The following is a 24,870-nucleotide window of genomic DNA, read 5'->3' as shown; positions in this document are numbered from 1 at the left end:
ACGTCTATTCCAACGTAGGAAGAGTTACAAACAGCTGATCGGATCGGCAAAGCGTGTTTCTGGAATATTATGTTTTTGTTGCTGCAAGTGCTTTTTATGCAGTTTTTGCAAAGCTGTATGTGGAAGGAAACTGTGACCGAGGACAAGCTGATGGCATAAGATGTAAGTACAACTCCTCCAGTTTCATATGCAAAAAAAATTACTGCACTAGCTTACGTGGTTGCAGAGCTACCAGGATTTAAAAATAGTTGCGCAAAACGGAGCGTGCTGCTCTGACCGGTCTTAAAGGGTTAAACTGACAGAACACCGCAGGAGCGAAAACACTCTAAAAATAGGGTTAACCTATAACAACTGAACAACTGTTAGGAGTGCAATGCTGAATCACAATATCAACATACACACACTACCAGATACATCTATGATATCAATCTCAAACTTCTACATCGCCTTGTTCTCGAGTTATCACATTCACAAACTTGGGTGTCCACACTCCTCGCCCAACCGCTGCTTGCCCAACAATCATTATCCCATCAGGTTAAATTAGAACTCATAATGTATTTATACACTATGTCTCCGCCTAAATTTTAAGATTAGGTCTGAAGGGTTAACCAAATATGCTATTAGTGAGATATGGCAGTAAGGCCCAGCTGCAGCTGTCCATCTCCTCTAGTGGTAAAAGGCAGAAAACATAACGTTGATGGTCTTGGCCGCTACTTTAAGATTCGATCATTACCCAGAAGTTTCATGAAGTTTTAATGAAGCTAAAACTACAGAGGGAGATGGGTCCTTTTGATGCAACAAGAGATTAGGAGAAGCAAGACGGCACAGAAGTCTTGGGAATTATAATCAAAGGGATTTGGTCGATGAGCCTGTGCAGAAGTGGTAAAGCAGTGGTGATGGTGCCGAGTCTTTTGGTCAAAGCCAACACAAAGGAAGGTCAGAAAGGATGAGCATCACTCTGCTCTTTCTGGCCATGCCTCTATTTTCAGATGGACAGAGGGAGGCATCGAGACATTTTAAGACAAATAAAGACTGAAGACGATGAAAGAGAAAAGAGAAGTGAAATATTTGTAAAATATTTCTAAAACAAGTTAAAAATCTGCAAATGAAGGCAGCAGGCGCACGTAAGTGCCGCCTTTGTACGACAAATGTAATGGACAATTAGGGAGATGCAACAGTTTAATCACTGTGGAAACAGCAGGAGCACTCCGCTGCGCCGCGAGTGCAGACTAAATAATGCAGTTCATACCGTGGAGCTCCCAAAGAGGGAGAGAGGTGCAGCCATACCGGCACAAAAAACACAAATCACCACCAGAGCCATGCTGTCAACAGAGTCATTTTGTCACTGCGATCTATTCTGCTTCCAGCTGACATTAATAGTGTTTCTCTGCTTGAAAATGGATGAAAGCTCATCTCCAAATACAAGACATGATTGCACAAGTGCTGAGAACAAATGAAAGATAAATAACAGTAACAGTCTTTTCAGCCCGAGGGACGCGTGATTTGTGTCTGGCCCCGACAGCTTTATTAAGGAGGGCGGCCACAAAATTGGTCCCCCTCGCCTGCGACGTCAAATCACCTGCTAAGAATCACGGTATTATTGTTCGGAAACATTTCAACTTACATCTGTAAACTCATCCAGTCTGGTTTCTTTAATCTAAAAAAAACACACACAACAGAATTCAAGCCTTTACCATCAGCCTGTAACTTGGAACACACACACACATGTAATTTTCTTCTCCTAGATTACTGTGAGCTTTTTCACACGAACTGGTCCAGATGACACAGCGAGGCCGTTAAATTCTGCGATCCAAAGCGTCCGCATTCCAGCTCAGGTCGCACACCCTCGAGGTGATGCTTGCAACGCCATTTAAAATAACTCTGTGTCCAATTTTTTACAGAATTTCACACGGTAACTCAACAACAATGTGACCTGGCTTTGTGAGTCACGAGCGGTGGGCAAAGGATAGCAATGTTGCTGTTGCTATGGAACACTTTGTTAACATCGACCGTGTCTCTGAGGTCATCGTTGTTGTGGTTGTATTTATCTGAAATGAATACAGAGAATTTCCAAAGGGATAATAAACACTACTAACTCACTCTCTAAACAGGTAGCCTGTGATTCCACATCACCCCGACGCTTGTTTCCCTTCACTGGCTTCCAGTGAAATGTAGAAGGTGTTTTACAATTTTAATGGAAGTACATACAAATGGCTCCTGCTTACAGACTACTGTAGTCAGTAGTGCTGGGCTATATCATACCGTTCACGGTAATACCGGTGGAATTTTAATATCGCGATAGAATACGGGTAAAACGCGCATGCGCACTGCCTATGTTTACATACGCACATGGCAGCGACGCAGAATGAGAAGAGCGAAAGCGGATCGTTAAATGAAACGGATGAACCAGAACTGGTTTGTTAAAATGCTGCAACTTCAGTGGTGTGGAACTGGTTTGGCTTTCGTCCGTCAGATACACAACAAAGCACTATTTTTGGTAGAGCATGCTAGCGGGCCGTCGTTATTACCGTGTTGTTTGGAAAATACGGCACACTTAAAATCAATCCTTTGATTTTTCTGAAAGTCGACAGAGCCCCTTATAATCCCGTGTGCCTTATGTATGAACTCTGGTTGTGTTTACTGACCTCGAAACGATTTTATGTACACGGCGCTCGAAAATCTGTCAGATGTTTCAGTACGACTTTGCTAAGCTACGAAGCCGCACCGCTTGATGGATTGTCGGAGCATTACGGCTCCGACAGTACGTATCACCTCGTGGAGTGATACGTACTGTGCTTCAACATAATATTACGGTATTGTGTGTGTATAACCTCTTTTTAAGTTTTGTGGATATTATACATGGTTATGCTGAGGATATGTCGACCGGTTTCCACTGGAAATGCCTTTTGGTTAAACTGTCAGCGAGGAATTTGCACTGTTACATTTTTATGTAACTTTAATGCACCAGTGTTGGGAAGGTTACTTTTAAAATGTATTCCATTACAGATTACAGAATACATGCCCCAAAATGTATTCTGCAACGTGTTCCGTTACGTTACTCAATGAGAGTAACGTATTCTGAATACTTTGGATTACTTAATATATTATCATGCTGTTTACAACTACATGAATGTACTATTGCTGTGGTTTATTACTGTTACTGAAGGTCCGCGGCTCCGAACCGTAGTAAAGGGACCTCTGGCTAATACGGTGGGTTCTGTGTCGGGCTCGTAGCTGAAAACTAGCTTTACTTTGTTGTCTGGGTCAACTTTGCTAGCGAGAGACAGAGAGAGGCGTTGAAAGGCTGCTCCAACGGAACTTATTGTTTTTGGAGGAAAACACGAACACGGTGTACAGTCGAGTCTTAATAGCTTACTTACAACTGGGCTCGTCAGGCTCTCTTCTTGGCTGCAGTGGTTATTATTATATTTACATGCTTCCAGCTCCCGACTACACTGCCTATGATGCTACATTCTTTAGAGCTATACCTGTAGCATTCTGCCTATTAGCTTAGCACAACAACAACAAAAAGGCCTCTCTCACCCAGGAAACACGCAGAGAGAGAGCGTCACCCTGTAACCATGGCAACCGTAACGCTGCCGCCTGGAACAACAGAACGTAGCTGTCAAACAAAACCCAAACGGTCCTGACCCGCCACAATATGAAACACCAGTACCGCCGTGTAATCCATTTATTTCAACAAAGTAACTGTATTCTAAATACCACCTTTTTAAACGGTAACTGTAACAGAATACAGTTACTCATATTTTGTATTTTAAATACGTAACGGCGGTACATGTATTCCGTTACTCCCCAACACTGAATGCACATTAAAAAAACAGCTGCTTGTTTAAGTGAAAATACATTTTTTGCACTAATAAAGTTGTGGAGTTGTAAAATATTTTGTCTAGTGTCAATTATATCGTCAGTTATATCGTTATCGCAAATTTTCAAATGTATATCGTGATAAATATTTTTGGTCATATCGCCCTGCTCTAGTAGTCAGCCTCTCTGGCCCTGGGATCAAGGCTTTTTCTTTAATCATTTCCTTTTGGATAAGGGTCACACTAAATGCCTGAATGAAACTATATATAAGAATGTATGCCTGAATCTGTGTTTGTATCGACTCTAGGTTTTACAAAATGCTATACAGGTAAAGTTACTGTAACTTTGGAGTGACTGAGTCAGATCTCCTTCATCTTTGTGTGATGAATCACAATCAGTTCCACCAGTGGGAGTTAATGTTCCAACAGGATGTGGGAAAATCCTTTTACATTCCCGTTATTGACATCATCCAACAAGTTGTTTGCATGTGAGTAATCTGTTGTAGTGTCAAAATGCAACAGGTATTTATTCCCCCATGTTTGCTATGAATCATTATTTCAGACTGCAGAAAGTGGGGAAGGGCAACTAGCAGCCAGTGTGACACAGTTTGGTTTGACACGAGCACAGATAAAGACGTCACCACCAAAGCAGAGTGCACGGGTCGAGCCTGCAGCATTGACAGTTTGCTCCTTTGTTAGGATCAGAAAGGAGCTTCACAGCACTGAGCACTCTCTGCGTGGTGCCTCGTGAGAGGAAAGGATCCCAGTGCACACGTCTGTAACCTCTGGATGCAAACTGTGAATGACTCATTGTTTTGGCTTGGCTGGACACGCTCCGGCACACCTGCATATCTTCTCTGCAGTTTCAACTGGTTTAAAAACACATTTTATGGTCATACAGAGGAATCTGCACAGGAAAAAAATAAAAATCTGGCAACCCACAGGGTTTCAGGTCTTGCTATGGTTGGAGATGTACCCTGGGATGCTGGGAAAGGCTGCACTGCCTGGCTGCCTTTTTATATGGTCCTCCCAGACAATCATGGTTTAACAGAGGTGCTGTTAAACACCACTGCCCTACAGACAGCGAGTCAAAGTCAGCTGTCAACCCAAACAAACTGGCACGGATGTCTCCTTCAAAATGTCACGGAGCATTTAAACCACCATGATTAACATAATTCTGCACAACTAATTAAATAAAAAGGGCCAAACAGCAGTTTCAATCTTCACAGCCCATTATTCACACGCATGACGAAAATTTATAAAAACATGCAGCCTTCACATGGACTGACTTTAAAAAACACACTACAGCCTGTCACCACGACGTGCCTCGTTTGCACAAAGTCATGTTTATAGTTTTAAGACCTGCAGGAATAATAAAAACACCCATTAATCAAAGCACATATACAGTGGCGTCCTCAATGAAAGCACACGGCCTCTAGTGACTTATTAAATAAATGCAAATACAGTGACATATTTTATTTGCCAAATATTTTATACCAAAAAAAGAAAAATAACATCCAGTTTCTCATCTCCCAGATAAACTACAAATCCACAATTTCTGCAGTAGTACTTGTTCTGTTCTGCAGCCTCGGGGAGATCTCTGCAGGCTCTGGTTTGAGTTAGAGTACATTCAACTGCAGGTCGTCTCTGGGGAACAAGCTGAATAAATGTCACAGAGCGCCACGGGAACAACCCAGGCCTCCCAGCCAGCCGACAGGAAAAAGAGATGGGAAGTGCAGGTACACGCTGATTGGCACGCCTTACTAAATTAGACAGGGGACTGTCCATGAGTGAATCGATCGCAGGTGGCATCATTTTTTATTTAAGTGGTGGGTGAACAGCACTATATTAACTGGTTGCACTTAAGACTGCAGAGCAGATCCCACAATCTCATCTCTGATCCTTTGGGTCCTCTAGGTTGAGGTGTGGGTCCTCCAAGAATCGAGCTTAACCATCAAACTGTTCCTGAGCAGTTTGAGTAACGCTGCCACAAGACTGTGTTAGTTTACAATATCTGAAACATGTTAAAGTAAGAGCTGCATAATTGTCAGGACCAGCTTCCTCTGTAGAGCTTTGAATTATTCATTGTTTTACTTTCAGTAAAAAATTCAAAAATGCCTCACCATCTCATGCATTAATACCTGTGCTCCAATTACAAAATCCTAAACTTGTGAGAAAATAGTGTAACATGGATCCTTTGAGACCTCAAGTGACCCATACCTCTTGTGAGATGACCTCTTTTTCTTTAAGTCTCACATTAACAAGACGTGTTCAAAAAAAAAAGCCCAATTCCAGCGTTATTAGATTCCAATCAGGACTTTCTGGGCTAATTTAGAAACTGCTGACTGACGTGAGGAAAGATGCCTGAAGGTACAAGCAGAGACAAAAAGCCCAGAGCTTGTTGAGAAAGAAACATTCAACTTCTAAGTGTGCCCAAAATCAAAGAAAGTTCTACATCTAAGCCAATATGTTCTTTTCAGCCTTTTGATTCCAAGTGTAGAGTAAAATCATCACTCACAGAGCTGGGCATTATGGGAAAGGCTGAGAGGGAGCATTGTTAAGAAAAGAAAGACTGAGTGTTAGTCAAAGGGAAAAACTGTGTTAGACCACATGGGACAATTATCATTGTCTGTCCTGGCCGCGTACAAAAACTGATACGCTACTATTGTCCCGTCTTCCTTTGAGCTCCAGCTTCAGTGGAAACTGTTTAACAAATGACTGAAACCCCAGGTCAAAGACTCTATGTGACATCCACAAATAAAACCATTAAGCACAAATGACCACAGAGGCATAAACAGACCAGTTCACTAAGGGAGCAATCGATACGAAACGAGATCAAATGAACAGTCAGCGAGGATCCATTTAGCCCATCAGCATGTGACCTCGTCTGTCTGTCCCTGAGCTTCAAGATGCTTCTCTATTTTCATCCTCCAAACCTGCAGGTTAATCATAATAATCATAATCAATATCAGACAGCGCACGTGTTGCATGAGCGTGCAGCCATCAGCGTTTCATTTTTAGGCCCGTCTGAAACAACGTTCAGTATAAAGGGAAGGATTTGTAGAAAATAAGAGTCTTATAGTTGATGCCTTAACATTGAGACACATGTCACTCAGTATTGGCCAAATCCACTCAATGAAGGAAAGTGAGGAGATGAGAGGAGAAATGAAAGGTCATGCCAGTCGGGGATTACAGCGGATGACCAGCTGAGGCCAGAATGTACTCTCAGCGGGAATCTGGGTTATGAAAGTGATCCTCAAAGCGCTCTGCGCGGAGTCACGGCTAACGGGAGCGGCTGCACTCCAACGCAGCTCAAATCACTCTCGCTGAAAGCGATGCAGTCTCCACAAAATCGAGGGATGCGCGGTGCATCTTGTAGTCTGTGCAGATAAATATACCACCAAATCTCTAAATTATTAAAGACAGGTTGCTCTTACATCAGGCATGATAAAAAAATCCTTGAAAAACTGGTGAGTGTGCCTGACCCCTACATACACTACACATACACTAGGCTAATGTTACTTGATTTTTCTTATACGAGTTCAGCCTCATATTTCAACCAGCAGGTCTTTAGAACAATTTTGTGGACTGGATTCTTGACTTCCTCATAAATGTAAGTTTCCTCCTCACAAGGATTCATTTTTATCTCATTTGTGCACAAATGAGCCCGAGCAGGTATGAAAACAGCCCTATGTTCAGTGTTGGGAAGGTTACTTTTAAAATGTATTCCATTACAGATTACACAATACATGCCCCAAAATGTATTCTGTAACTTATTCCGTTACGTTACTCAATGAGAGTAACGTATTCTGAATACTTTGGATTACTTAATATATTATCATGCTGTTTACAACTACATGACTGTACTATTGCTGTGATTTATTACTGTTACTGAAGATCCGCGGCTCCGAACCGTAGTAAAGGGACCTCTGGCTAATACGGTGGGTTCTGTGTCGGCTCGTAGCTGAAAACTAGCTTTACTTTGTTGTCTGGGTCAACTTTGCTAGCAGAGACAGAGAGAGGCGTTGAAAGGCTGCTCCAACAGAACTTATTGTTTCGGAGGAAAACACGAACACGGTGTACAGTCGAGTCTTAATAGCTTACTTACAACTGGGCTCGTCAGGCTCTCTTCTTGGCTGCAGTGGTTATTATTATATTTACATGCTTCCAGCTCCCGTTTCTGCTCGATGACAGCTCGTACTTTTCCTTTTTCTCCCTCCCTCGCTCACAGACACATAACGGGTATGGCAGTCCATTCTCCCTGCAGCATGGACTACACTGCCCATGATGCTACATTCTTTAGAGCTATACCTGTAGCATTCTGCCTGTTAGCTTAGCACAACAACAACAGGCGCTCTCTCACCCAGGAAACACGCAGAGAGAGAGAGAGCATCACCCTGTAACCATGGCAACCGTAACGCTGCCGCCTGGAACAACAGAACGTAGCTGTCAAACAAAACCCAAACAGTCCTGACCCGCCACAATATGAAACAGGGAAGTACCGCCGTGTAATCCATTTATTTCAACAAAGTAACTGTATTCTAAATACCACCTTTTTAAACGGTAACTGTAACGGAATACAGTTACTCATATTTTGTATTTTAAATACGTAACGGCGGTACATGTATTCCGTTACTCCCCAACACTGCCTATGTTAAAATGGACTGATTCAAACAAACATATCTAAATAAAAAGATATAACCACTGCGTTTAGAAAATGCTCTCATACGCTAAAGATCACGGGCATTAAAGGTGTGATACTGGAATGTGCAATCATTTATTCATAACTGAACTTTGAAGCAAACTGGAGCTGTGTTTAAAAGGACGCCAGCATCTCAAGATTCAAAAACCATGATTAGCTTATTTTATTGTGCTTCTATCGAGTCTGTTTTGTCATCCTTGGTGTTGTGGTGTGGATGCTTATCTGTAAAGAACAGAAACTCCACAGCCGACAGTTTCAGCAGTTGGTTAGATTGATTGCACTCTACTCCTTTGCATAGAGTTTCAGTTTCCTTTTTCTTGCTTAGGGCTCATAGCACCAAAGCGCAGGCAGCTTTTCCCACTAGCCCTCACTCAAAAGAACAGGTTGGAGGTTTTATATCCAACAACAATGTGCTGTAATTGTTTTGAAAAATCTAGGTGTGGGATGGATGGCTCATCCACAGCAAAACAACAGAATAAAATAATCGAGTAAAGTGCAGATCGATGTTTGTCTTGTTTAACACGTCAGCATTTCACACCCGGGACCACAGATCTACAGCATGACCCTGAAATTTAAGCAGTATGCAGGTCAACCCCTCTACATGTGTACTCTCTGCACACGACTCCAGTGCGTTTGGGTGTTTCTTTGCAGATGTCTTTCAACTTCTGGCACCAACACAGAAACACAGATCCAAGCAGGATTGAGGAATCCTGAGGCATTTTCAGCACAGCAACAGTTTTCCAAAAGGTTTAGATTTAATAAAAGGTCAGAGATATAAACCAAACAGAACCTGCACCAACCTGAACCCTTAAACTAAAGCAACAGTCAAACCAAAGCAAATGATAACTAATCAGAAAGACACGAGCCTCCCAGGAGGAACGAGACAGACATCTTGGGAGGAAACAAGTTCATACAGATGCAAAGCAGGTGAAGTAATTTCCTGTATAAGCCTTGGATTGTTAACCAGTAAGAAAAATTCAGGTTCAGCAGCCAAAATGGACACGAGGCCGAGGGCCAGGGGACAGCACAATGACTCTTTAGATTTTGGACTGCTGGGTGGACAAAACAAGTCATTTAAAAACACGTTGGAAGAATGTAATTATCCGCTGCCCAGTGTTTCCTCCAGGACAGCTCTGACGGGTAAAGCCAAGAAAGGTTCAGGGCTGCAGTGTTGTGTGAAAATAGCTTCACATTCATAAATAATCCTCTTTCCAGTCCCACAGACTTCATATATAGAATGAGTTAATGGTAAAGAGGAAGCGTGAAATGTGAGGATTGTGCTGATGCTGAACAGGGATGGAGGGGGTGGGGAAAGGCAGGGTGTTTGATTCCTTCCTCCTGGCTGAACACTCAAAAGAGATCCATAAATCATTACATATACACTCAGTCAAGTTACAGAAAGGAGGACTGTCTCTAGTGTAGGTGCACAGTAATGCTTGAGGACTCGTGTAGCTATTTAAGTATTACTGACACCGTTGCTCGACAGATTAAATAGAAGGAGCTGTAACTGTGGACTGGAGCACTAACTGCTAACAAAGAGAAGGCTATCCAAATACACTTAATTGGTATTGTAGGCTCTCTTCTTGCCTCAAGTGGTGTTTATTAGGCACCAACACGGCCTACTAACAATGAACCAAAGCAACACTGACCATATGTCTAGACATGTGGCTAAAGGAGATTACATGAACTATTTCTTTCCTCGAAGTCATGCTGTTTAGACCCAGACGTCCCTACTGGTGTCTCGGAATGACAGAGTAAACTGGAAGCAGCCTGCACTGTGAAAAGCAGCTGTAAATGTGTTACATCCTATTGTTTAAAATGGAACATGAAACAAAAGACAGAGTTAGTGACTCAAGACTTCATTTTCGAGCTTTTTCGCCATAAATAGACTAGAGATGGACCGATCCGATATTACGTATCGGTATCGGTCCGATACTGACCCAAATTCCTGGATCGGATATCGGCGAGAAATAAAAAATGTAATCCGATCCATTAAATATCAAAAAAGCACCTCACAAAGCTTGCTACACGGCGTAACTCGGCTCATAACCGTAGCACGTTGCAGCAGTATGCTTCACGTGATAGAGCCGCTGTGTGTATTTGTAGCCTTGCTAGCAAACCAGCATTTCATCTCCGAGGAAGTTTTCCCAGAGAGAAGTAAAGCAAGTGTGTAAGTTCATCTCTGAATGTTTGTAAAGCATTCCCACCTTAAGCTTAACAATAGATATATGGAGCGACTGCCTCTCTCTCTCTCTCTCCTGCTGCTACTTCAATCTGAAACTGCTTAATGATCAGCTGATCGGCTTTTCTGTCGCGAGTCCGTCTCTCTTCTTAGTTTTTGGCCCACTTTGCACCAGAAGGAGGAAACCAGCGGCTGAACAACAGCAGCACTATTCAGCTTGATAAGCTGTTGTTAGAATTTATTTAATATTACTTTCTAGACCAGGATCTTTTTCTACGTAGCTGACGGCTGGTAACTGTGCAGGGGCGGATCTAGCAAAGTTTAGCCAGGGGGGCCGATAGGGCATTAACTGGGAAAAGGGGGCACAAAGACATACTTTTCTTTCTTGTTCTCATTTAAAATATCTAGCTTTTAATAAATAATTATCTGACTCTTACACCCAAAGTTTTAATCTGATGTAAAATATATAGAAGTCCATTACTGTATATAGTAACTGTTAAGTCTAATATACCCTAGTAAGCTATACTACTTTTTCCTTTGGGAAGATACCATCTGTACAGTCTGCAATTCTGTTGAAGAAAGATGTTGAATCTATTTAATTATTCTTGAAAAATAATTTCTTTCTGTGCATTTTTCCCCCTGCATCAAATTAAATTTGATTACATCGATTAAGCATCATGAGCTGGAGGGTGGGGGGTGGTTCCCTATTTTTTTTTTTTTGCTGGGAGTTTGCAACCCTATTAGTTAGGTTGCTTGATATTTCTGCTAAGTACTCTTTAAAATACCAGAATAGGGAGGATGGAGCAGGTTTAACTTTATTAGATTGATCAGTATTGCTGAACTATGAAATATTTTGGGCGCAGTGTATTTTTTACATACGGGTATAACAGAATAGCTTTAGTGTTGTTATTTATTTAAACTTGAGTATAAACTTATACAAAATGCAGCAAGATATTAAAAAAACGTTTTATTGATTAAAAAACACACTATATCGGATTCATATCGGTATCGGCAGATATCCAAATTTATGATATCGGTATCGGTATCGGACATAAAAAAGTGGTATCGTGCCATCTCTAAAATAGACTTATGCTTTCAATTAAAAGATGCACTTTGGAGAACTTAAAGTGGTTAGTCCAAAATAACACCACATAGAAAAAGTTCTACTTTTCTCAAACTCAAACCAGCCAGCTTCACCAACACTAAATACCATGTTTAAGTCCAATAATTCATTTTCATCTATTGCTCTGACAGCATCTATTTTTAATATCGTTCTCTGGGAGAAACAGTGACGAAGCATAGTTGTGCGGCCCTACCAGCACATGCTCACACATGACCAAACACAGAAGCAGCTTGTAGATACAGAGCACAGTAAATCAGTAAGGATTTTACACTCAATAAAGGAAGTCAGCAGGATGTGATCTCTATTACAGCCTGGCAGATACTTTTGGATGACTTTGCGTAGGGGACATGACACCGGGTGAAAGGGCCGGAGCAGGGATGATGGTACTTTTACAGTTTATGGAAACAGCTCGCCAGGTTTGGCTGATAACTTGGCGCACCACCCTCTTACATAAACATGGGTGGTGTCTGAGGTCATGTCTTTACTCACCACACCCTATACAGACAATTATGTTTAAAACTAATTTTGGACACTGATTAATGAGTCAGTATCTTGTATTGCATTTGCGGCAATAACTTGAAAATCTCTGACAGCATGCCGCAATTACACCAGCAAAGTCCAGACCTAAACCTGGCTACACTCACACAAGGGAAAAAACTGGTTAGACACCCTGTTGCAACCAGGATTATTGTGACATGTGGAATAAACTTCTGATCACATTGCCTTTGAAATGGTTGTTTTAAAGACAGGCATGTCAGGTGCTGACTTCAATGCTATTTTGATGCATAAAGTTGGCAATAAATTGGCAACAGTCTCGTATCAGTCTGTGATTAAATGTGGTCAAGTAGACAATTGCATACAATCTGCTTGCAATAACACAACGATTAACTAGCCTGTTACCATCTGCGTAAACAAAAATTCATATAATTTTATAAATTCTGTATTCACAGTCCAGACAGAACCTCAGAGATCTGAAAAAATAAACAAATTCCTCCACAGTTACATGTAATCCTTCACTGATCCACATCAGAGGGATTGCAGTCAGTTCAAGTCAGACCGCGCTTCTTTGGAGACAGGTTGCCTCTCACCAGGAGAGATGTACAGTCAAAAGCTTCTAGGTTGCCATAACTACTTGTAAGTGTAGAGAAAAAAAATTCAATGCAATCATCAGTCACAATGAAGTTGATGCGAGAGACTGATAAACTCCAACAGAAAGCAAATACTTCAAGTTGTTCCTGCTTTATGTGGATCTACGAGCAACTGAATCATGACATGGGTGGCTTCCTCAAACCAACAAGGCAGCTGACATCAATCCACAATAATAACAGTTTAACATGCAGTACTATCTGAAAAAGGTGTAGAAATACACATCATGATAACTTTGATCAACATCAACTTTGTTTTACACATAAAGGTCTTAAATGAAACGTAGTCCACGCTCTCACACACACACACAAGTCTGGTCAACTCAGACATTCGGTAATCTAGCAGTTTCAGTACCAATAACCTCAGAGGAGACAGCCTCTTGACCATGAGAAGAAAATGTTTTAGTCATATAGGTGGGGATTTCCTGTCTCACTCACACATGCACACAAACACACTGCTTTCGTGACCTAAAAAGAGGTCTAATGTTACATACCACTCTACCACCTACCAGGAAAAAAATCCAAACTATGTGGATGTAATGAGAGGGCAGCGCAGGAAAGCCAAAAAAAAGCATGCTCTTTAAAGCTATGCAGGAAACGAATGCAAAAAGCAGGGCAAAGGGAACGAAGCAAGCACTGACGTCAGGCTATTCTAAAAGGCTGACGAACGGCAAGCATTCAAAGACACAGGAGCTTAATGAAAATAATAACAGCACCTGTTATGATCTACCAGTGACAGTAGGAGAAGAGGAATTCAGTGTTGATGCATGCCAATGCTGTGAATAGGCTGGTCTGACAAGGCCAAGCCCACACACAGGAAGAACAAGACTGTAAAAAGGCAAAACTTTACCCCTAATTGTATATACAGACTGAAATGTTGTGCCTTTAAGGCAATACAATCCAAGCCAGAGGGCACGAGATTAAGATTATTCTTACCCTGCATGAATGTCATGTTTAACAGCAGGGTACACTTTAGAGAAGCTATCAACACCACAGGACGACACAAGCTGCTTTTTACTCACAGCACCAAAACAGCCAAGTGTAAGATTATATTAACAGATCGGAAAAAAGGGGAAGGTGACGCACTGATCATACACAAAAACAGGAACCCCAAATAAATTAGTAATGTGGGTGAGAGAATCAAACAGCTGCTCTAAAAAGGCTTTAAAAAGGCTGACTACACTGTGTGAGAAATGCCTTCAACTTAATACAAAGTTTAAAGTATACTTATGTTGAGGGTTTTTTTTAACCACACTAATGAGTAAAGATTTGTGTACTTGTTTCTAAAAATGTAACATATGCATTAGTAAGAACAAAGACCTGTGGTTTGAACTCTTACCTTCAAAATCTTAAGTTAGCAGTGTTATTATTTTGGTACATATTGTGTTTAGATTTTGAGTTTGGTGGATGTCTAATTTGGTTTCCAGTGTTTGTGTGGTTGAAAACAGCGCAGTAACACTCCTCCATGACCGAGTCTCTTGTAGTGATTAAAGATCTAAATCGAGGGTGCTGTTCAGATATTACCGATGACTGTACAATATATGGGGTACATCAACGTGGCAGAAAGTGAGATCTTGAGACTTATCTGGATGCGGCTTCTGGTGTTTGTGTATCAAGAACAGTGTACAGTTTGAACGCTCCGTAGTGATTAATAACTTCAGGTCAGTGCTCAGATGTTAATAAAAGGTAACCGTGTGGTGTATGGGACACATTAAAGCAACAAAACTTGATGTGAATTGACAGAAATACATGTTGGGCAAGATAAATGAAACAATTCTGCTTTGGTCATATATTCACTTCAAACTGGGTGGTGGCTAGAGGTGGGAATCACCGTACATCCCACGATACGATATTCTCACAATACTTAACACACAATACGATATTATTGCAATTTTTAAAAAATATTTTGCGATATTCAGATTCTGTACATAAAGGTAAACTTTATCAATATTCATTTTATCTAATAACAAAGTCTCACACTCAGTCTTTCTCTCATTTCAGTTTTATTGTTGACAAACTGAACGGTTTGTATTACAGTCTAGTCCAACTTAACTGAACGCAACCATCTGGTACAATTATAGCTATTCTGAACTATGCAGTTTATGAAAACTATGCAGCCCCTTCAGCAACTGAAGAATTTGAAAGTAAATTAAAACAAAATATAATTTTACATTAAATAAAAAAGTTTTAAACTTAATTAAAATAAAACATGTCTTAAATTAAAATAAGTAAACTGTCATGTTTATTGCTGCCATAAAAAAAAGTTAAACACATTTGGACAGTGAAGGAATGTCAGGATTCTTGCTCAGAAAAAGGATCAACATGCTCTGAAGTCAGAGCACAAAAACCTTTTTTGTAACAAAATATCGATTTCTGCTGTCCCTGTATCGATACATTATTAGCAAACAAAATATCACCATACTACACAGTATCGATTTTTTCCCCCACCCCTAGTGGTGGCTGTGAACATCAGGTTGATCTTCTAACACCATCTAACATCAGTAAAGAAGAGCAAGCTCACAGTTTGTCATGCACAGACAGGAAAGAATAAGAAAGTGTTGTGGTAGGTTTCAAAAATAATTTTACTGGATTCCAGATATAGGTTGTAGTCCTCCTCCTTGGCTGTTAGAAGCGATAAGCACTCCAGCGACTGTATTCACAAACAATACTCTAATTGTGCGGTGTATGGGGAAGATTCGAGCAAACAAAAACAGAGATGTCTGTCACTTAACACAAACACACAAACTAGAAATTCTGCAAACATATTTTGAGTTTGTGAGTTTATTCCTTTTTTATTTAAATTATTTTTTTAATTCACTCCTATTTTGTAGAGTAAGTAAGTATCATTTCACAGTACCCATTCATATTGCATGCATCTGCTGATATTGTTGCATCCAGAGTTAGAGTATTTTCATATGGACACTGGCTAAAATATTAAGCCCACTTTATATCAATTATATTTTCTGTTTGTTTCATTATGTTTACAGTTGTGGGGTTTATTTACTGTCATGTTAGAACAGTAAAGCTGTAAAGCGAGGGGCTAGGTTAATGACTATCAGTGTGGTAGCAACATAGGAGAGTGCAGAGCTCGCTGAGAGTGGGTGACACCGAGACAAGAGTGATAAATAATGATTATATTTAAATATCAGTAATTACAGTATTTAATGCGAGATGCTTAGCTGGTGCCATAAACTCAGCTCCTGGTCCCACAGGAAAGACAGGATTACGCAGCATTATACTAAAAGCAAGGTACACTGATAGGTGTTCAAATATAATTATATTCAAAATTCATTTTAAGACAGAAGTGATCACACCTAAAGGATGTGCCCAGTATCATGATGTGGGCAAAAAAAGTCTTAGAACTGACTTAAGCTGCTGCCTATCCCATGTGGTGAGATGAGACTTGAAAGTTCACAATCCCTCCTGACAAATCCTAACAAAAACTAGCTAACTTCCCAGAATTCAATAAATGATGTAGCTTTCTTAAATACATGAACAAATCATACCGTAAATGCAATAATAGATAACAGAGCTAATGTCTCAACCTGTGGATCGACTCAGACTCCACCAGCTTAAAGAGTAGTTTTTACCTGTAATGCTTCATTTGCTCAGTTTAGGGGCACCTGAACCAGCACTCCACCTGCTCCAGGTTCTGGTTAGAGAGACCTTCCAGCTCACAACAGGTCTTCAAAGAAGAGCAAGGACTACTATCTCCAGCTGTCGCTCCAGACAGTGGAGCTGGAGTCTGTCGAACCACAGGCCAAGTCTCACAATAGTGAGTAGTTTACTGATGCGGACCCGAATTTTAGCATATATATGTAAGATGTAGCTGTACATCCAGCATTTTGTGTATTTTACACCACAGTGAAAGTAATCAATGATTTCTAACAAAGTTCTTGGTTTCAGGATTACTTTATTCTGTAATGTCTACAAATATAATGCATTTAAAATGCATTTCATGGTGTGATCATTTGATTATCACTTCTACACCTCTGAAAGACCGTTACAATCTTAAAGCATTAAAAAAAGGCTCCTCGGGAGTTCTGCCAACTTTTCCCATTTTTAAAAACATCCAGATAAAACTCAAAACCTCTGAAAAAGACTTAGAGGTGTGACCTCTGCCACAGATTCCACATGGAGGGGAAACTCCATTATCAGCTGAGCTGATGGATTATTCATGGAGGGGTCTGCGTAGCTGCTGCCCGATCGCATGTGGAAGGACCCTGCTGATTGTGCATCACTCCCAAAACAAAGCATCGATTGGTCTGGCACGTGTAAGCACGGTCAAGCCAACAGCTCCATTGTCTGTGAAACAAAATAAAAAAAGCCAGAGAGGCATGGGGAGCAGGGGGTAACCCCCCACTCTTTGTGCAAGGCAGCTGAGCATGCATGCGACGATTGCAGAGCATCGTCATCATAGTGCATCCTAATGACACCTCCATGGTGTTTGAAGAATCCCCCCCTTAACACAGCCTCCTCATTTTTGTGTTTCCCAGTGTGCATCGCCTAGCAACAGAGTGAGTTGTAGGGCTTGTAAAGGCTTGCCAGGAAGGAGACCGCTCATCTCTCCGTGCCTGCTCCTGCCTCCTTAAAGTCCAGATTACAGTGTTTTAGCTCCCACCGATCCTCTCCTGCACGTTTCCGAGCGACGTGGCAGAAAAACAGCAGCACCCCTCAAACTTTTGTCACGTTTTGTTTGCGCTCCTGTTCCAAAATAAACTCAGCGGAGTGGGCAGGGAGCCGGCGTGGAGGCTGAACTTGTTACTCCGAGCCTCACAGGGAGTCAGTTTACGAGCTGCGGGGCGCTGCTGTCAGTTTCAGTGTCAAGTTCAATCCCCTCACTAAACGTTTCCTGATGTGAAACTATTCGAGTTGCTAGGTGTTCACGCCACTACGACAACTGTAGCTAGGTAACGCTCGGAGACCACCGGTTGTACAGTTAGCTACTTGTGGAGGCTAGCTCTTCTTAGCCAAGTTAGCTTTGGTGTAGCCAAATTAGCACCAGCTACTGGATAACACATGAGTGCAATGAGACGGCGAATACTTACTTTTATGTCTGCCCGCACCCCAGGACTGTTTGGCGATGCTGGGGCTCCGTATAATTGCCCTTCCGGCGGATTTCAAAGCGTCCATATCGTAATCCAAAAGTGGGGCAAAGAGCCCGACGAGCGCCTGTGTGTGCGTGTCGAAACACTCCGCTCGGTTTAAAACAAACCTCTGTCGTTCAAACTTTGTTTCAGCTGTTCTTCTCTCCCCTCCTTCGTACGACTAGCTCTCAGCCGACGGTAAATTACCATGTTCGTCCCCCTGGGCGGTGTTAGTATGTAAATTAACCGGATAAGGTGCGTGACGCCCGCTTGTGGAGTCACGCGAGTGGGTGAGGTAGTAACAGCAGCCGCGGCGGCGCTGGCAGCCCGGACGGGCGGTGCTAGTGTTATTCCTGTTAATAGCGCCCTCTAAGACCCGGCCTACAGTTTCTACTGTCCCCCCGCGTCTTCTGCGATGACTGACGTGATCCTCCGATCGCCGGCTGCTCATAAGGGGGTTCAAAAATATGGTTAGGGGGCCAGAAGCGGCCGTCAAAGGCACCCAAGCCGGTCCACAAGTCCTCTTTAGAAAATGTGCAACTGTAACAGGGTCATAAATCACATTGTTATAATTACCCAAAATGTGTTCTAAACCCCTAAACCGTTCCTTTCATACCTGACTTTTAGGACCTCCAAGCCTGTAGTTATGTTCATTATCAGTTAGAGCTCCTCCCCATTCTTTTCTTCTTCTTCTTTGGTGCAATCCTATAAATACAGTGTACCCCTTTTGCCTCTCCCCTTTTCTACAATTCCCCTGTGGGCAGTGTTGCCAACTTAGCGACTTTGTCGCTATATTTAGCGAGTTTTCAGACCCCCTTAGCGACTTTTTTTCTAAAAAGTGACTAGCGACAAATCTGGCGACTTTTTCTGGTGTTATTGGAGACTTATTTATGACGACTTTTTGACGTGAAGCGCGTATCGCTTTTACTCTCAACAAGCAGCGGTGCTGCCTTGAGCACCTCACCCGTGCCAAAGCGCTCACAGGTGGAGGATAGTCCTCCCCCAGCTGCTATCAGGGCAGGAGACGTTCACACCTGTGTGTCCGAACTGCAAATGTATCGCGCATGAGCGAAGCCGCTGCTCCCACACTGACTGTAACGCAGTCAGTTCTTTTACTCTTATGCTGTTTTGTGGATCAGGTTTAAAACTACTTATAAACACACACACAGTAACTCCACCAGAGTGCCTATTTCGGGTCACTTTTGCCGGTCCAAGCCCGGGTAAAGGAGCAGGGTTGGAATTGTGACATTACAAAAAAACAATAATTGCCAAAATAAATTTAATTCGTAGTTCTAAATAAACTCTAAATGCATTTAGGACGTTTTTTTACTCACTTTATGTCTTTTCCACGATGTTATTTCTTTCTCCAACAATGTAGGTTACAATTATATTTAGCATGACCAATTATGCAAATTAGGCGATGATGTCATTTAGCGACTTCTAGCGACTTTTAGGACAACCAATAGCGATTTTCCTTCCTGAGGAGTTGGCAACACTGCCTGTGGGAGAGGTGGGTGTCATTTCTTTCCAACACTTTAAAAACACACATATAATTCATATTTAGCCACCCTGATGTTTATGATTGCGATTTTAGTTCAATTATTGTCATTATTAAACCTGTTTTTGTTAGATGTTATAAGTGTGTAGTATGTGTGTATCATAAATGTGTGTTAGGCGCCATAAATGCTAGCATGAATATATACTCCTTGCTAGCTTGGAAGTTGTGGTGGGTTGAGCTAACCCTCTTCCCCACTGTTTGTATTTGGTGGTAGGAGCTGGAGTGGGCAAATTATTTACTTGGAGGTCTTTCTTTCTTTTACCTTTTTTATCAGGTATGTCAGATTTCATGTTTTTGTTTTATCTTATGTCAAATATATTACGTGTAAATGCATACTTTATGTTTAATGTAAAAATAAATGCCACCCTTTTCTACAATTCCCCTGTGGGAGAGGAGCTGGAGTGGGCAAATTATTTACTTGGAGGTCTTTCTTTCTTTTACCTTTTTTATCAGACACAACGCAGAATCACACCGGTTACACAACTTACAAATGGTAAATGGCCTGTATTTATATAGCGCTTTACTAGTCCCTAAGGACCCCAAAGCGCTTTACATATCCAGTCATCCACCCATTCATACACACATTCACACACTGGTGATGGCAGCTACATTGTAGCCACAGCCACCCTGGGTCGCACTGACAGAGGCGAGGCTGCTGGACACTGGCGCCACCGGGCCCTCTGCAAGCAAGAGGTCAAAAAATTTGAACTGCATTTTTGTTTGTTTGCTTTTATAGCCTTTATTCTGACATACCGTAAGAAGACAAATGGCATATCTGTCTGGCGTACTATTAAGGAAGTAGAAACAAACCATTAAACTGTCAAATTTTATAGCCAATTGACCTGGAAAGTCTAGCTGTGTGTTTCAGGCAAAATAGTATAATTTTACTATTTGTGTATTCAGTACCGGTGGTGTTTTGGACTGCAGTGTACATGTTGCCAAATGCAGTGGTCTGATTGGTCACATTTGTTTATTTGGATTGGAAAAATTGCTTCTTATTGTTATTAGTTTATTGTTAAGATCATAAAATCATATATTAATATTCAAATATTTGCATGAATTTTAAGCGTCAAGTGTGTAAAGGCCTTTACAGTGAGTCCACAGTAAAAAAATAGAAAATCTTTGATAAATAAACACAAAATTTAAGTTTTATAATCGCAGGAAATGTCCAGATAATGAGCTCCCAGTACCTTCCTTTTGTTTTTGCATTCTTCTTCTTAAAGCTCAAGCCCAAGAAGTCATGCTGATGAGAGAGATAGATAGATAGATAGATAGATAGATAGATAGATAGATAGATAGATAGATAGATAGATAGATAGATAGATAGATAGATAGATAGATAGGGTGTCACTTCACGGTCATTTTACACTCCACACTCCTTTGCAGAAAGGTTTTAATGGCAGTGGGGCATGCTGGAAAATATCTTACTCATACTTCCTGACCTTGCTCCCTGTCATTTGTGCAAAATGCTAACAAACCCGGGTGACTTCCACTACGCAGCAATTTATTAGCTTTTTTTTTTTTTTGGCAAATGGCTTACAGAGTAATTAGCTGGGGAAGTGGTATTTTAAATTATCTTTAGCAAGCAAAACAAAAAAACCTGTTGCTGAGAAGAGGAAGGAGAGAAAGGAGAAGGACGAGTGCACCCCTGGGACTTTGGACTTGAGCAGTGCCGTCTATTACTCTGTGAGCGCGAGGCCTGAAAGATGAAGCTCTGATGGGTGAGTCATCTGTGTTTTTGTAAAGGACTGAAACATTGTTACCACATCAAGTTAAAAATATATACTCATACTTTAAGGTGTGTCTGTGTGATGTGTCTAGATGTATCTGGAATGAGGAATTCTGTGACTGAGTGTTTGTTATATACAGTGTTGGGAAGGTTACTTTTAAAATGTATTCCATTACAGAATACAGAATACATGCCCCAAAATGTATTCTGTAACGTATTCCGTTACGTTACTAGATGAGAGTAACGTATTCTGAATACTTTGGATTACTTAATATATTATCATGCTGTTTACAACTACGTGAATGTACTATTGCTGTGATTTATTACTGTTACTGAAGGTCCGCGGCTCCGAACCGTAGTAAAGGGACCTCTGGCTAATACGGTGGGTTCTGTGTCGGGCTCGTAGCTGAAAACTAGCTTTACTTTGTTGTCTGGGTCAACTTTGCTAGCGAGAGACAGAGAGAGGCGTTGAAAGGCTGCTCCAACGGGACTTATTGTTTCGGAGGAAAACACGAACACGGTGTACAGTCGAGTCTTAATAGCTTACTTACAACTGGGCTCGTCAGGCTCTCTTCTTGGCTGCAGTGGTTATTATTATATTTACATGCTTCCAGCTCCCGTTTTTGCTCGATGACAGCTCGTACTTTTCCTTTTTCTCCCTCCCTCGCTCACAGACACATAACGTGTATGGCAGTCCATTCTCCCTGCAGCACGGACTACACTGCCCATGATGCTACATTCTTTAGAGCTATACCTGTAGCATTCTGCCTGTTAGCTTAGCACAACAACAACAGGCGCTCTCTCACCCAGGAAACACGCAGAGAGAGAGCGTCACCCTGTAACCATGGCAACCGTAACGCTGCCGCCTGGAACAACAGAACGTAGCTGTCAAACAAAACCCAAACAGTCCTGACCCGCCACAATATGAAACAGGGAAGTACCGCCGTGTAATCCATTTATTTCAACAAAGTAACTGTATTCTAAATACCACCTTTTTAAACGGTAACTGTAACGGAATACAGTTACTCATATTTTGTATTTTAAATACGTAACGGCGGTACATGTATTCCGTTACTCCCCAACACTGGTTATATAGGGAGACGGGTTTGCTCTGGTACATCAAGGTCAGTCACAGAGTTGTTACACCTGTGCTCTTGGCTATGAGGGGGGAAAAGTGCAGCCACACACCCCTCAGGGGAGGGATCTGAACAGTCAGCCAGCCAAATTTGCCCCCTTAGTGGTCCTGGTGACTTTTCCATCTTTGGTTGGCGTCCAGTTTCTTGTAAACTATTCTATTCAATTCAATTTTATTTATATAGCGCCAAATCACAACAACAGTCGCCTCAAGGCGCTTTATATTGTACAGTAGATTGTACAATAATATATACTGTAGTTTAATCCAAACATGATACAAATACGTTTTCATCCAGGTTACCAAACCCTGGATGAAAAACAAAAATGTTTTTTTGTTATATAAATGAGTAAGTTATAATCTTATATATCACCACTGTGATTTTTTTTTTTTTTTTTGCACTAATCTCGCTAAAGTTGTTAAAGCAGGACCCAATAGTATTCTCTGAGGAACTCCTTTCTTTAAAACAATTTCTTACAATGTTATAATCTAAAAGTAAACAAAGTGTTCTCAAAAAGTGAGCGTGCTCCTCCGTCCAGCACAAGTCTAAACTGCGATGCTTTATTGTTGTGAGGGATAAATCTGTGCCTGTTTTTCATTTTGCAGTCATGCCAACACTTTTAATTCCTGTTTTGCACAGAAAGCCCAGTCATGAACTTTTGCAGCACACCACAGACATCCATCAGCCACATGCAACACAAAATGCCCATCTCAGCTTGTATTTTGGGCTAAACTGGTTTTCGCTAGAGGTGGTTATTAAAGTTTAAACACAAGATTTTACTGCGGCTGATTTAATGTAACCTTTGGCCCCGTATTCTGCACTACAGTGAACTGTTGCAGTATGGAGGAAGCATGTTGCATCAGTGAATCTTTGCTTAGATTAGAAAGCCATCTTTCCACTGCGGACTTGATAATAATTCTGTCTCTACAGAAAATTTTGGTGTCTCCAGTTATTTAACACAATTTTCTTTTATTTCTTAGCATGAAAACAGATTTTCTCATGCAAGTGACAGAAAGTTTTGAAGCTGGAGTTCTTAAAGCTGTGGATGAACCAGTAGTGTTCCCTGAAGTACTCCTTTAAAATCATGTGAACACGTTAGTTTTAGTACTTTAGTACTTCATATTCCAGCTCAGTTTCAGAAAGAAATTCTTCACATTTCTTCTGAAAGTCAGATCAACCACTACTTAACTCTAAATCAGAGCTGTTAAACACATTTTACATCATAACTTACACACTGCCCAGTTTGATCTCAAGTGGCTCAGATGGGTAAAATAACCTATAACCTTGTGGTTATAAACTAATAACCTATAAACACTTCCAACATGTTCCGCTTTCTGTCAGGGTAAGGAAGTTTAACTATATGTGTCCATATTTAATGTTTGAGATTCTTAAAAAGAAGAAGTGCAACGCCCATGTTTTTCTACATAATAAAGAAATGCCACTAAAGTAAATCAAAGAAAATCAAACTTCCACACAAAATAGTGAAAAGCAGGAAGTGTTCTTCATGTTTTGGTTGATCTCTTTCTTACTTTGGTGTAGTATACCAGGCCACAAATTGTGTCTTTGTCAGTAAGAAAGGCAAAACAAAAGGACAAAATTTATGTCCTTCTTTGGGAACTTTTCACATTTTTCGAGAAATCTCTTGGGTCGAATTGGACCTTTTGTTGGGCCAGTGCTGGTCCGCCCAGGCCACACGTTTAACGATAGTTAATAGTTAAAGGTATGTTCTGGGACTTTTCAAGGACAGAAAGAGGCGGTTATAAAGAGTAAAGTAGTCTCATAGTGTGTGTTTCAATAAATTAAACTGATGAATCTGAAAACTTTCCACAAAATATAAATCAAGTCAGTTCATTTGTATAACACCAAACCACAACAACAGTTGCCTCAAGGTGCTTTATATTGTAGAGACCAAACAATGATACAGAAAAAAACAGAAACCCCAACAATCAGATGATGCTCTGTGATCAAGCGCTTTGGCAACAGTGGGAAGGAAAAAACTCCCTTTTAACAGGAAGAAACCTCCACAGAACCAGGCTCAGACAGTGGCAGCAATCTGCCGCAACCGGCTATTATAAACAAAAAGTTGCCCCCAAAATTCAAAAAATATATTTTTTGGTATAAACCTTTAACTGGCAGTGATGCTCAAGAGTGAATTTAACAAACCTCTATGACCTCTGACCCCTTTATTGTTCTTCTTTGGTTTTCTCCTAAGTTAGCTCCATGGATAAGACTTCTGCGAAGAGCCAGCAACAATTCTGGCATTTGAAATTTAAAATTCACCCTTTGTGACCCTTGGTTTTATTACACTGGTCAACATCTTTTCAGAAGCTGCCTGCTTTGTATATAAAATAGGCGATTTCATATGTACTTTTTCCTGCTACCAGGAA

At 41.1% G+C, this 24,870-nt stretch overlaps 1 protein-coding gene across 11 annotated transcripts in view; it reads right to left on the bottom strand.

Annotated features, from left to right (window-relative positions):
* The window catches only part of ldlrap1b (low density lipoprotein receptor adaptor protein 1b), a 53,405-nt gene extending 34,935 nt beyond the window's left edge, over positions 1-18,470 (bottom strand). For 4 of the 11 annotated variants that reach the window (XR_014871021.1, XR_014871019.1, XM_085142323.1 and 1 more), the window contains exon 1: positions 18,025-18,469. Coding sequence is in view for 8 of the 11 variants with exons in the window: in XM_085142323.1 (XP_084998449.1) it covers positions 18,025-18,109 (85 nt within the window). In the remaining 3 variants the exon portion in view is untranslated. Of the gene's footprint in view, positions 1-18,024 lie in introns of all 11 variants that reach the window. The other 7 variants (XR_014871020.1, XM_085142321.1, XM_085142328.1 and 4 more) reach the window with 3 other exon arrangements.
* Between the last annotated feature and the right edge of the window lie 6,400 nt (positions 18,471-24,870).

This window comes from Neolamprologus multifasciatus, chromosome 19, assembly GCF_963576455.1.
Source record: "Neolamprologus multifasciatus chromosome 19, fNeoMul1.2, whole genome shotgun sequence".
NCBI classification, from domain to species: Eukaryota; Metazoa; Chordata; class Actinopteri; order Cichliformes; family Cichlidae; genus Neolamprologus; species Neolamprologus multifasciatus.
The sequence above is the reverse complement of the archived record's forward strand: the minus strand, read 5'-3'. Positions and strand labels throughout refer to the sequence as shown.